The following is a 13,449-nucleotide window of genomic DNA, read 5'->3' as shown; positions in this document are numbered from 1 at the left end:
CCATCTCAGCGGGCGGCCATTTTGCTATTTGCTGTCGATTGAAGATGACATCACAGTTTCTCAGAGCTCAGGCAATGACCAATCACGGCTCAGCTGTTTTCTGAAGCTCAGCTGTGATTGGTTGTTACCTGAGACCTGAGCAACTGTGATGTCATGCTAGAATGAATGGAATGCAAGTGGCAAAATGGCCGCTTTTTGGGAGGGTTGACTTCAACTTCCCTTTTAAGCTTCATATATTGTAATTTATAAAAATATGTAACCATAGTTACAATTTCATATGTACAGTGGCAAAAATGTTCCCCACCAGATCTATTCAAGTGAACGACCCCGGTCTTCCAGTATATCCACATTTTCCAAATCCCTCCAATTTACCTGCGATCCTTGGGATCTCCTATGGTTCCAGATGTCCTCCTGCTTGTCTTGGGATTTTAGTTGTCTGGGCAACCAGACCTGATCAACAGGAGCACTGCTGATTGTTGCCTCTTTTTGGACAAAAGGGTCCAAGTAAAGTGGCTCACCTTCCCTATGGCGCCAATGGCTCTGTGAGGCCAGGGAATGTTCGTCGTGCCTATAAAGCAGTTGTTCTGGGCTGACTTTGGTTGTGTGTTTTCTAGGCTCGTGAAGAGGTTTGTTGTGAGACATCTCGGTTGGCTGTAGCTCCCGTGGGTCACGGCTGGATATTGTCCAGACTGGACTAGCTAAATCAACTGAAATCTGTGGGGGTATCTTCCAGGTAATATCTCTTTCAGGTCCAGGCCGTAATATACTTCCAAAGTTGGAGTCTACTTCTTGAATACTGGAAACGGACAGTAAAGTTTGATTTGAGGATGGCTGGGACTGCGATGTGAAAGAGTCCACATCAAGAATGGAAGGTTTGTAGGGCTCTTCGACTCTGGGAGAGGGCTCCTTCCATCTTAGTGCAGGGTCAATGTGTTCAGTGGTGGCAGTTCTGAGCAAAGAGTCCACATCCACTACTTTGGGCCTCAATTGATCGACCCTCATTCTCTCCTGTTCCTCTTTCCTTTGTTTGTCCTTTAGTCTGTGTCGTTCTGCTTCTTGAAGTCTGGCAATCTGTCTAATTTTCTCTGCCTCAGCTTTTTGCATCTTCTCTCTCTCCCATCTAAGCCTTTCACTCTGTGAGGCCTGCTGTATCAGCTTTTGGTTCTGTCTCTCAGCGTGGAGTTGTTTCTGCCTTTGCAAGTCTCTCAGTCTGTCCAGCTCTTTAAACTTTTCTCTCTCTAACTCTTCCTCATACTCTTTCTCCAGTTGTCTTTGTTTTTCCCTTTCTTTATCAACCCCTTTCAGTCTTAGCATTTCCTGTTCTGATGCCATTAATTTAGCTTTCTCAGCATTCTCTCTGTACCGCTGCTTTTCAAGCTCATGAGGATGGTACCTCTCATTTTCTTTCTGCTTCTGTTTTTGGTCTAAGAGCTTTCCTTCTACTTTCTCTTTAACTCTCCCCAGTTCCTCCATTCTCTTATTTCTTTGCATTTCCAAAAGAAGTGCCTCCTTATCGAGCTCTGTCTGCCTCTCTTTTTCCCTCTGTCTTTGTCTTTCCCATTCAAGTTGCCTCTCTTGATCCAGTTCTTGCTGCTTTTGAAAACCCCGCTGTCGCTCGTTTTCCTGCTCCAGCAGCCTCACCTGTTCTTGCTGTGACTCAAGTTCTTGCAGTCTCTCTCTTTCTTGTTCTCTATGCTTCAATTGCTCTTGTTGCCTCTTAAATTCTTGCTGTCTTTCCATTTGCTGCTCCTTCAACCTCACCGTTTCTTGCTGTTGTGCAAGTTCTCGTTGTCTCTCCATTTCTTGCTCCCTCTGTCTCAGCTGTTGTTGCTGCCTTTTAAGTTCTCGCTGTCTCTCCAACTCTTGTTCCATCAGCCTCACCTGTTCTTGCTGTTGTTCAAGTTCTTGCCGTCTCTCCATTTCTTGTTCCCTTTGCTTCAGCCGTTCTTGCTGCCTCTTAAGTTCTCGCCGTCTCTCCATTTCCTGCTCCTTCAGTCTCAACTTTTCTTGCTGTTTCTGAAGTTCTCTCTGTCTCTCCATATCTTGCTCCCTTTGCTGCCTCTCAAGTTCACGGAGTCTCTCCATTTTCTCCTCCCTCTGTCTCTTTTGTTCTTGATGTTCAAGTTCTTGCTGTCTCTCCATTTCTTGTTCCCTTTGCCTCAGACGTTCTTGCTGCCTCTTAAGTTCTCGCTGTCTCTCCAGTTCCTGCTCCCTCAGCCTCAACTGTTCTTGCTGTCGCTCGCAATCTCGAAGTCTGTCCATTTCTTGCTCTCTTAGCCTCAGTTGCTCTTGCTGCCTCTCAAGTTCTCGCCGTCTCTCCTTTTCATGCTCTTTCTGCCTCTCAAGTTGTTGCTGTCTCTCCATTTCCTGCTCCCTCAGCTTCATTTGAGTTTGTTGTCTTTCAACTTCTCGCTGTCTGTCCATTTCTCGCTCCCTTTGCCTCAGTTGTTCTTGCTGCCTCTCAAGTTCTTGTCGTCTTTCCATTTCCTGCTCCTTCAGTCTCATCAGTTCCTGTTGTCTCTCAACTTCTTGCTGCCGCTCCTCTTCCTGCTCTCTCAGCCTCATTAATTCTTGCTGTCTCTCCATTTCACGTTGCCGGTCAAGTTCCTTCTGCTGCTCCTTTTCCTGCTCCTTCAGCCTCATGAGTTCTTGCAGCCGTTCAACTTCTCGCTCTCGCTCCTTTTCCTGCTCTCTCATCCTCATCTGTTCTAGCTGCCTTTCCATTTCCTGCTCCTTTTGTCTCATCAGAGCTTGTTGCCTCTCCAGTTCCTGCTCTCTCTGCCTTTGCAGTTTCTGTTGTCTCTCCTGTTCTTGTTCCCTCTGCCTATGCATTTCTTGCTGTCTCTGCTTTTCTAACTGTCTTTGCCTCTCCACTTCCTGCCTCCTCTGCATCTCTTGTTCTTGCTGATTTGCCTTTTCTTGCTTGAAATGCAACTGCCTTTGCTTTTCAATTTCTTTCATATTTTCATACTCTAGTCCTTGGAGATTGTGGTTTTGAATCTCGTTCTGTTTTTGTTTCTCCCTTTCAAATGCCTTACGTCTTTCAAATTCTCTTTGCACCTCCCTTTCCTTCATTTGTGAAAACTGTAAAATGGCTTGTCTCTCAATTTCCATTTGTCTCTGTTTGTCCCAATCAATAATTTTCGTTTTGCCATTTTGCCTTTCATCCTCCTCTGTCTGCCCTGTTTTTACAACTCCTGTCATTTTCTCTGATGTCGGCCCATCCAGTGCTAATACCACATGCCTGGCTGAAATGTGGCTCGTCCTCCTTACGTTCTCATATTTCTCTTGAGTTTTCCCCAAAGTTGCATTTACTGACAGATTCCGCTTAATAGCATCTACCTTACCTTGAGAGCTTACCTGTCCAGAATCTATATCATCATAAGCTGCTGAATCTATAATATCCGATCCAGTATCCGACTCCTGTATCTGTCCGGTCAAGGCAAAATAGGTTGCCTTGGGTTTTGGCTTTTCATCTATCTGCAGTGTTTTCATGCGTTTAGGAGCTGCAGCTATTTCCTCGTGGTCTGCTTCTCTCTGTCTGTCTTTGTCCTTACTCAAATCCATTTCTTTTCCCCTTCGTGATTGCTTTAGCGTAGCATTTTCAGCATCAGCGTCTTGAGCTACACCTGTAGTCGGCCACTTGTGCAAGGATCCTATTCGCAAGTATCGAGGCTGTTTCTCCATTGGCATTGTTGAAGGTGGTTCTCCTTTTATTAAACCAGTTGTTTCCATCAGTGGTCTGTTACCTTCTGAGCGTCTGGAGCGCAAGGTCGTGGCTTTATCTTCCCGCTGAGCAGATGGAATGCTCTCACTCACCACCCTGCTCTCACTCATTGCTTGCACAGTCTCCATGGCATGGTTCACTCGCAGGGGACTTGGAGATACAGAATCTTTATAGATGACAGTCACCAGACTTCCTTCATCCTCATTGTTTCCCCCTCTCCAAGATGGGTTACTGAGTAAGTCAGTACCATTGGTCACACTGGATCTCTCCACAATATTGTCGAATATGGATGCTTGCATTGTCTGCCCTTCAACACTGGGACCACTTTGATTGCTGGTAGCACTTGGCACATGTTCTGCCTCCGGACTTTCTGCCACTGAGCTGATCTTTTTGAGGTGATGTTGGAACTCCACAGCCATCTTGCCACTGGGGTTGATGACGTCAATCTTAAAAAACAAAAAATAAAAAAAATAAGATGTATATTGTAAACCACAGATTAATTACGGTATACAATATGCTGTAAAGCGGACATAAAAAGCCTCGTACATATGCCTGTTCAAATGCAAGGTTTTTGTGATTAAAAAACAAAACAGAAACAAAATAAATGCTTTCAAAGCTTTTTCCACCATTAATGTGGCCTATGGACTCTATGTACAAAGAGCTGTGACGTATTTCCGGGAAAATGTCATATTGCACCAACTTTTCCGGTAGTGGCCGTCATCGTTTGTTTTTTTTCAGAGGACCTCGATCAGTTGTCAGAGTTTTGGGAGTATTTTACTTTTTATGAGTGTGGTTGCGTGCATTTGTCAAGGCATCGAAGAAGAGGAGTGACAACAGTACACTGAGCGATCACTGCTGTGTGTCCAGATAGACAAGTTGTAACTCTGCCTTGGTTTTTTTCTCTTATGCTGACCACCGGAGAGAGTTTGTTGTAATTTAACATTCGCAGGCATAACTCTGTAGTTGTCGACCACACAAGGGCACCGTTTGTTGACAGTAGAACCAGAGCTGTATTTTGAAGCTTAAACTTTGATGTGTTGTTACTCTGTTTACAAAATTATTTAATGTTTATGCCCTTCTGGCGTTTTGACTTTTCATGTGCCTGTATGTATATTATTCCTATGCTTCCATTTTATTGTACTAAAAAACATGAAAATATTTATATGAGTCATTATTCTTGCACCGCAGACAACGCTGTCGGATTTCCATAGCAACCACTTTTCAACAAGGCATTAAGAGAAATGTCACCATGGGCTGACACAAAAAAAATTAACAGTAGAGGCATTATATCTGCTTCAAAATATTCACGAGGCAGAGATCGTCGGATACTGTTGGCGAAGAGGCGACCACAGGCCAGAGAGTTGTTGTTGATTGGTTGGTGTATTGAACATATAAACACATTACAAAATATAAGTTGAAGTTAAAATAAAAAATTGAAGAAAGAAAATAATTCACTAATAATGTCATAATTTACAAGTTCAAAAGGATTAGAAAGAAGAACAATAACTTATCTAGTCCCACTCCCTGTTAATTCTATCATGTTAATGTACAAATTAATTAATCTTATCCAATACCGTATCATTAAAATGAAAAACAAAAAAAAATAAAAATGGTAAATGAACAACTTATGAAAAGTTAGCTGGCAGGTTCCATCTGAAAGAGCCAACACCTCAACTAAACCATCTGACTGGTGGGGGGGTACTGTGTGGACTCCAGTAGTCCCGGGAGAGGAGCTACAATACATAATTTACAATAACATTAAAAAATGTAATAAACAAAATAGCTCTAGTAGCTACACAAATGGCTTGTATTTACGTCTAATAATAATTTTAAGCAATGATAACCCTGAATTGAATTTATGAATTTTGCTATCTAGCGTAAGCCTGAGTCTTTTGTGCTAACACTGACTGCCATATTGAAATCTTGATCATTACCTCCAATATGTCTAAGGCCCCAGGTTCAGCTGAAGAAAAATACTGTCACTGTCATCACTGTTGGCATGGTGGTGATGAGCATTCTTGTGCTTGCCCCAAACACACCCTTATGAATTATGGCCAAAAGGTTTAACCTCGTTTCCATCAGACCACAACAAAATCTTCCAACCACATGGAGAAATGTATTACTGTCCCAATGAAACCACTCTAAGATTTGGCGATAAAGATTTTTTCTTTTCTTCAAACAACAGAAGAGATAAAGTACCAGAGAAACAATTCCCTTATACTACTCTACCTTCATTTAACAGTGGGTGTGGTGTGGCAGTTGCGCTAAAAACCAGTGTTGATATTTTCACATATCCCTGCTAGAGGATTGACTAACTGCCACCGTGGCTGAGTAATGCTGCTGTGTTTCCGAGGTTCTGGGTTTTGAGCTTAGACAGGAGTACCCCAACAATCACACTTAGTTCACACATTGTTGATAAAGTTAAATCATTACATTATACTAGTTATACTAATGCATATTTATTAATGAAAGTAACACGTGTCGCTTAAGTGTTACACAAACATTGACATCGGCAATGATGAGATGATTTCAGAATTCTAATTCAACAATTGTAAATATAAACTAAAAAGATTAGGAATTGCTTAAAGTCCACTAAGTCAGGTATTTCATAAATGTAAGAAAATACTTTTAAATGTATGTGATCAGTAAATTTTAAGAAAACAGTCAGATACAAATAAAGGACCATTAAAATTCTATTTTCTTATCAATTTATGGCAAAAAGAGATATTTAAATATCAATTCATAAAACCATGAATCGATATTGGTCTCGAAAAGGAAAATATTGATTATTCAATTTTTTAAACCCAGCCCTCCAGTATAACAAGCTAAGCATCAAGGCTACAGTGCAGTAAAATTGAAGAACTGAAAGGATTCAAAACACATTCAAACACACCCCACCGCTACAATCTATCCATCAACTGAAAGCCGTTTTTCTTTATAAAGTGATTGGTTCTATTCAACCTATGCCAGGGGTGGGGACTCGAGTCCTGAAGGTTTTAGATGTCTCCCTCCTCCAGGGAGGATTGTTATCAGGCTTCGCCAGAGTTTGCTGATGAGATGATCATATGAATGAGCTGTGTTGGAAAAAGGAAACATCCAAAACCTGGAGGACTCTGGCCCTCGAGGACTGAGTTTGCCCAAACCTGACAGAGGTGGGCATCGAGGGCCGGAGTACTGCAGGTTTTGCATGTTGCCCTTCTCCAACACAGCTGATATATGATCAGCTCATCAGCAAGCTCTGCATAAGCCTGATAACGATCCTGTTGATTGGAATCAGCTTGTGTTGGAAGTGAGAAACCTCCAAAACCTGCAGGGCTCCGACCCTCGAGGACCGAGATAGCCCACCTCTGCATTAGAACGATATGATGGTAAAATCATTTCAATTCATTATTTGGCAATCACTGTGTTTTGGAAAAGAGCTCTTCAATTATTGAAATATGCAATGGTATTTATCTTCATGTATTAAAAAACGCAATTACTCATATAACATCCTCATGTTATCATTGCTCACTTGCGAATATCTACTGAGAACTTTCAATGTCATCCTCTCATTTAACAGCAAATTATTGACAATGCCCAACCCAAACTCTTGAAAAAACCTGTACATCTCTTACCATCTCTTGAGGATCTTTGCTGATCTCCTGATTTTCTGCAGCCGCGCTGAGGGAAACATTATCCAACTCAGACAACTTCTCGGATGAAAACCTGACAAACAAAATCAGACAACAAAAATGGAAATGATGTACAAAAATGTCCATCAAAATGAAACTAATGCATTGATGGCAGATCTTACTTTTTTGTGAGCTCAGAGGGCAGGTTGCGATGTTTAAGCGCAGGTTTCATGACGGGACTCTGAGTTGAAGTTATGTCCTCCGTTAGCTGCTTGATGAGCTGTTTAACCCCCACCTGTGGTTCACTTTCAGGGACTGTCTGCTCTGGAGAGAGAAGAGCTGATGTTTGGCCAGACGACACTGTCTCAGGAGGAGCGGGAGAGGAATCAAGCAGGAGATTAATTCGTGACTTGATGCTTGTCCCTCGCTGATCCTCGTTCGTCTCTTTTACGCCCTTTTTGTCTGAAATGTCGTTGCTCTGCTCGTCTGAATCCGATTGTTTGTCGATACCATTGTTCTGCCCCGAGGTACTGATTTTCTCCTGCTGTGTCTTTTGTGGAAGTTCTTTCTCTTTTGGAGTGGTTTCCTTAACGTTGGCTTTGGCCGCTTTACGGTGCAATGACAGACCAATAGACTCAAACTTGGATGTAAGATCAGATGAAAGAGGTTTTCCGCCAGCCAAGCGTGGAGCAGGAACCGGTATCTCTGGATTGTTAAGAAAAACAGCCGACACAGGTCTGGGCCTGGAGCCCCGGGGTTGTGGTCGGGGTGGTACAACTGTCACAGATTTATTTTGTTCATCCTCTTTCTCAATCTGATGAAGAAACCCCAATGACTTGGCTCGAGCAATGGACGCACCTCCCTGAACGGGTGTCATCTTAGGTTTCTGTCTCTCTGCTGGCAAAGGTGGTGTTTTTTTGTTGGTGTCCACAGAGTCAAAAGGAGGGGCTGGTTTAAATGGATGGGCAACAGGCTTGATCGTTTGCCCAGTATTCAACTTAGTGGATGTTCTAAATGAGGTTGAGGCAGGACGACTGGAACTGGTGGACACAGGCCTTGGTTTAACAATGGCAACTGGTTGCTGTGGATCTGGACTGTTGGGAGCCTCCGGTTTGTATCCAGTGGTGTTAGTGGATTCTGGTGTGGGTTTGATTTGCGGCTTTGGGGCAAGTATAGGCTTGATAGTGTTCTTTTTGTCCACAGCAAAGGGTTTTGGAGTCAGCCGAGGTTTGGGGCCAGGGGCAGGTTTTTGGGGTTCAGGAGTGATGATATGCAACGGAGTAATTGACGAACTTGTGTTGCTTGAGTCAGTCAGAGGACTCAAGTGAGGTCTTCCTCCCGTCATTGTTCTACCAACCTCCCCACTCTGCACCTCCACCTGTGCAGCCATCCTCTTAACAGCACCTATGAACACAAACATTATTCTCAATGGCCGAAAAAAGAAGAAGAAATAATACAACAAAACAGCGATATGACAAGATTTCCCCAAAATAACAGTCTGTCATAATGCTGTGTCTGGTTGGAATGGCTACTTCAACCTGAGTACAATAAACAAGAGAATTTTGAAAAATTGGATGACATGCTCAGGAGAAATCTGAGTTTTTTGTGTGGAGGAACATTTTTTAAGAATTATTATTTTTTTTTTTAATTAGACTAAACCACTAACTACAACTTGATTACATCGCAAGATATTTCTTCTCAACCATTTAGTTTAGTTTGTGACGCGGGAACACTGATTGGCTGAAAAGTTTCAGTTAAAAATATTTACCAAGAAACTCATGTGGCCAAAATCTTAAGGAGTCCTCCAAGTGGATGCATCAAAATGGTTACTGTGACGTTTCAAACAGCGTCAATGCCTGAAAAACTCGACTTAAAAGGCACAAATGGAACACTAACATCAAAAAGAGCCATGTGGGCTGTAAAATATGTTCTGTACTTTAGTTGTTGTTCTTTTTTCAATTTGTCAACATATTTGTTATGGAGGATGTTAGAAGTGTTTGAATTACTCGTTCATTGCTTTTTGAAGTCCAAAAAAGATGATGGCCACTTTTAATTTTGCAATATAAAAGCCACACAAAATTAATTTTATCTGGCCACTACTGTGGACTTTGCATAGGGAGTGTCTTAAGTGGCAACAGGAAAAAAGGCACTATTTACTCCAGAGCAATAAAGCACAGGTGTACACAAGTGAATAAGGACTAGTGCTAATAATCTGTAATAGATCATGACTTTCTACATTCTGATATTTCTCACAGCAAGAAAATGTTTTCATTAATAATTGTGCTTTTTAATGATAACTTTAAACGAACATTTCACAGTGTAGGGGTGTGAATTGCTAAGTACTTGGCGATTCGATCTGTATCCCGATTCGATACCGAATAATCTCGATACAAATCTATAAGTCGATTGTTTTTGATTTCTAAATTTTTTTAACTTGTACATTCAGATGTACATTGTATATACTGTACTGTAATGTAATGTACTTGTACATTCAGATTCAAATCTTACACTGTAAGATTTGTATGAAAATGTACTTCAGGCTTAGAACTGCGAGCACTGTATTTAACAAACAGGTTGCAATCTGTTTCATGTTTGTATACCATTGAAATAATAACAATAAATAATGTTTCATTAATATAACATTCTTTCATGCTTAAAGTGTGAACCCTAACCTTAGTAAGACGTTTTGTTGAATATTTCCATCAAAAATTGATGTTTAATCATTGATTTGGCTGCATATTGAATAAATGAGAATTGCATGCTGTAATATCGTGATATATTGCCGAATCGATTTATTTTTAACACACCTATCACAGAGTATTAGAAATTATAACTATTGTTCATTAACAAATGTGTAAATGTTTAGAAAGCAGGTTTCAACCATTACATAGTATGTAGCATGTAAAAATGGATGACAAACCATCTGCAAATATTTAGTTTGTTTTCATAAAGGTTATTTAATATATTAAATTTATAAAAATGCAGATGGGACACATCTGCATTATACAGCACTTTAAAAGTTCAATGCTTGCGGTGTACTGCAATGAATACTTTAATAATTTCATTCATCACTGACTCAATTATTATTATTTTTTACATTAAGGCCAATTATGTTGAATAGAATAACATTTGGGTTGTCTGCATACAAGACTTGTCCAAAAATTATTGTCAAACAAATTTCAGACAAATTGTCAAAAACTTGCAATTGCTTCATATTTAGTGAGAAAATATATTAGGGCACACGAGTCAAGTCAAAAGATAAAGCAGAGCAATATTTTCAACGCTCTACAAGCCAACCGTTTTAATTTCTATAAACTTACAGGATGCAAAATTATTGGGATCTGAATCTTATTGATTTTGAAAGATAGCTCGATGGCCATGGTAGGTTGCTTCAAAACTTAAGGCCACATTGGTATGTAAAGCCAGCAGCACATTGACCGACGCCGCTAATCTCAATGGTACTGGTCAACCAATCACAGTTAGCGACAGGAACAACTGACAATCTCCAAATAAGTCACAAAAAAAAAAAAAATACAGTTTGTTATTTTATAGAACTTAATATTCAAGATGCCAGGTAATTCACATTTCATGAAGCGTTTTTTTTTTGTTTGTTTTTTACAATCCTACTTGTCACATCTCTTGCATTAATTTGACTGTTTAATTCTGTGCATGATTGAAAACAATGTTGAACTGAATTATTGCTTTTTTTTGGGTACAATAACGGCTGCAGCAGGAAAAGGGAAGACAGAGAGGTAATAATATTCCAGATAACAATGGTCTATTTTCACTTTTTCCACTATCCAAATTTTTGACAGAAATACACAGAATCAAATATAATATGTTGTTTTCACTGGAGACAAGCTGTCCCTTTTTGACCTTTAAAAGTACTCTTTGAATTGGATAATGTGCTCCAAATGTTTGTGTGTGGAAAAACATCACTATAAATGTTGCTATCCTAGGGGGAAAAAACTGAGAAATTATGACAGGGCAGGGAGTAAATTCAACAACATTTTACCTGAGCAGATGTCAACTGTATGCCGGTGACCTCTGGCTGTTGTCGTAAACCAGCAGTGATGTCATATCACAGAGGAGAAAGGTGTTGAAGCAGCCTATGAGCCACACAAAACCCCAAGATTTTATCTGAGCGCACAACCATGTGACGACTGTTGTTCTTCGGGCTGCGGTAGATAAATCACAGCAGAACAACTGGATTATTTCAATTTTACAACAATGCTTCTTTCCATATCCGCACACTGCCATACAAACACAAGAGCATTTACACTGACAGACTTGGGCTGTAAGTCACACCCACACATTTGCGCACACATCCAGTCAAAAAACAACAACAAACTACGCACATGAAAAAAGTAATTAAGCAAATTCTCCTTTTGTACTTGGAGACGCTGCTCATCTGTCATCTTTTGAAAATTACTGCATAATTTCTGAATGTTGATTAACTCTGAGCTCCTATCTTGTCTTTATATAATCAATTAATTTACAACACTTCAGACAGACTGGAAACTCTTCCGCCACAGTGGAATGCAAAACATTTACTTGTACGTTGGTCTATAGCAACAAGTCGGTGATTTATCTGAGCAAGATGTAGTGCCTGTTCAAAATGATTTTTTTTTAAGTGTAATAATCAAGAAGTCATACAGTATTCTCTTAAAGTTATCCAGTGAGAACACAACAGATCAGAAGTGTCGAATTAAAACACATTACATAACCGCCGCCACCATCACCACAAAAAAAAAAAATACTTTAATTATTTCCAGGGTTGTTATACTCCTTGAATAACAAGCATAATAACCGACATTGATTCATAAAGTAATTTCTGTAGGCTATCAGCATAAAGTCCAAAGTTGGGACACTTGTTAACCTTTTTGCTTTAACACCTGAACGTCTCAAACAATGAGCAATGAACAAACAATCGCCGTAAGTCCAACATTAACGTGTATTTGAAGTTGAGGCTCTTTAAGTATTTAGATGTGGAAAATGTGCATCAAGTGCTAAATCTCCCTGTATGAGCTAATAGAGCCTCAACACCCGGTACAGATTAACAAAAGTCTGTGCTGGCCTGCTCCAAATACAATTTAAAGTAACGCAGATATTGATATATGTTTAAAAGTACTACACGAGAAGAGTAAAAAAATAAAAATACAGTTTAGATTACGCGGCCAAGTAAACGTAAAGTGAGCAAGCGAAAACTACCTCAATACAAGCCAACTAATCAAAATGGAAACAGACTGAACCTGTCTTTTGCTGTTGATGCGAAACTCACGGAACTTACCTAACGAAGTCCGTTCTTCATCTTGCCAAGTCCAAACAGATTTACAAACATACTATTTATTCATAGAATGTACAAGTTAGTAGGAAAAAATCTAATTGTAACAATGGGGGTCGTAGCTACTTAGCAGGTTCACTTTGCTAGCCGAGAGGCTGCTATCCTGTCTCAGGTTGCGGTGTTGTTGACAAGCAGGACGAGACAGCGCTCGACGATTCGACTGGCTGGGGAGTGAAATTACAATACAAAGTGCTTCCGCTTAGTATTTCCAAAATACATGTTTTGGCAGAACAATGCGTAAATTGATGACAAACAGCAGCGACAGCGACTTCCTCTCAATATCAACTTGACGCTGTGGAATGTATTGCGGTAGTTAGCTATTAGCTATTGAAACCAGACATTACTATATTAAAAGGCACGTGTAGAGATGGACCCCCGGTGTATTTACCTGGATGAGAAAAGTACCCTTCTACTGGAGGGAGCCATTGCTAATTATTTTATTTTTTTCTCATCAATATTGATAAATTTTGACCTCCTTACATTTGGCATGTTATTCTCAGTCCAACTTTTAAGCCAAGGCACACATTTTACATTGGAAGATCTCACAGCACTTAACAAAACGATTAATAGAAAGTGGATACAATACGTGTTAATTATGTACCTTCTGTTACTATACTTGGTTGGTATAAACTTTTTTCTTTTTAAATAGAAAATACATTTGCATCCAAATAATTGACATTGAATAGTTTCTCCGGACATACACGATCTTACATAGCACGCTCGTGTCAGGGCAGACTGGTAGGGAATCACTGCCCTATTTGATTCAA

The 13,449-nt window shown here is 40.2% G+C and overlaps 1 protein-coding gene across 3 annotated transcripts in view; it reads right to left on the bottom strand.

Annotated features, from left to right (window-relative positions):
* The window catches only part of LOC147174158 (uncharacterized), a 29,815-nt gene extending 16,861 nt beyond the window's left edge, over positions 1 to 12,954 (bottom strand). For 2 of the 3 annotated variants that reach the window (XM_086076221.1, XM_086076224.1), the window contains exons 1-5: positions 12,629 to 12,954; positions 11,354 to 11,516; positions 7,521 to 8,742; positions 7,342 to 7,432; positions 373 to 4,173 (exon numbers count right to left, since the gene is read on the bottom strand). In XM_086076221.1, coding sequence (XP_085932347.1) covers positions 373 to 4,173; positions 7,342 to 7,432; positions 7,521 to 8,728 — 5,100 coding nt within the window. In that variant the 5' untranslated portion in view covers positions 8,729 to 8,742; positions 11,354 to 11,516; positions 12,629 to 12,954. The remainder of the gene's footprint in view (positions 1 to 372; positions 4,174 to 7,341; positions 7,433 to 7,520; positions 8,743 to 11,353; positions 11,517 to 12,628) is intronic. The other variant, XM_086076222.1, reaches the window with a different exon arrangement.
* Between the last annotated feature and the right edge of the window lie 495 nt (positions 12,955 to 13,449).

Source organism: Leptonotus elevatus, chromosome 5 (assembly GCF_054856555.1).
Source record: "Leptonotus elevatus isolate MCC_2025b chromosome 5, RoL_Lele_1.0, whole genome shotgun sequence".
NCBI classification, from domain to species: domain Eukaryota; kingdom Metazoa; phylum Chordata; class Actinopteri; order Syngnathiformes; family Syngnathidae; genus Leptonotus; species Leptonotus elevatus.
This window is presented reverse-complemented; position numbering and strand designations above follow the sequence as displayed.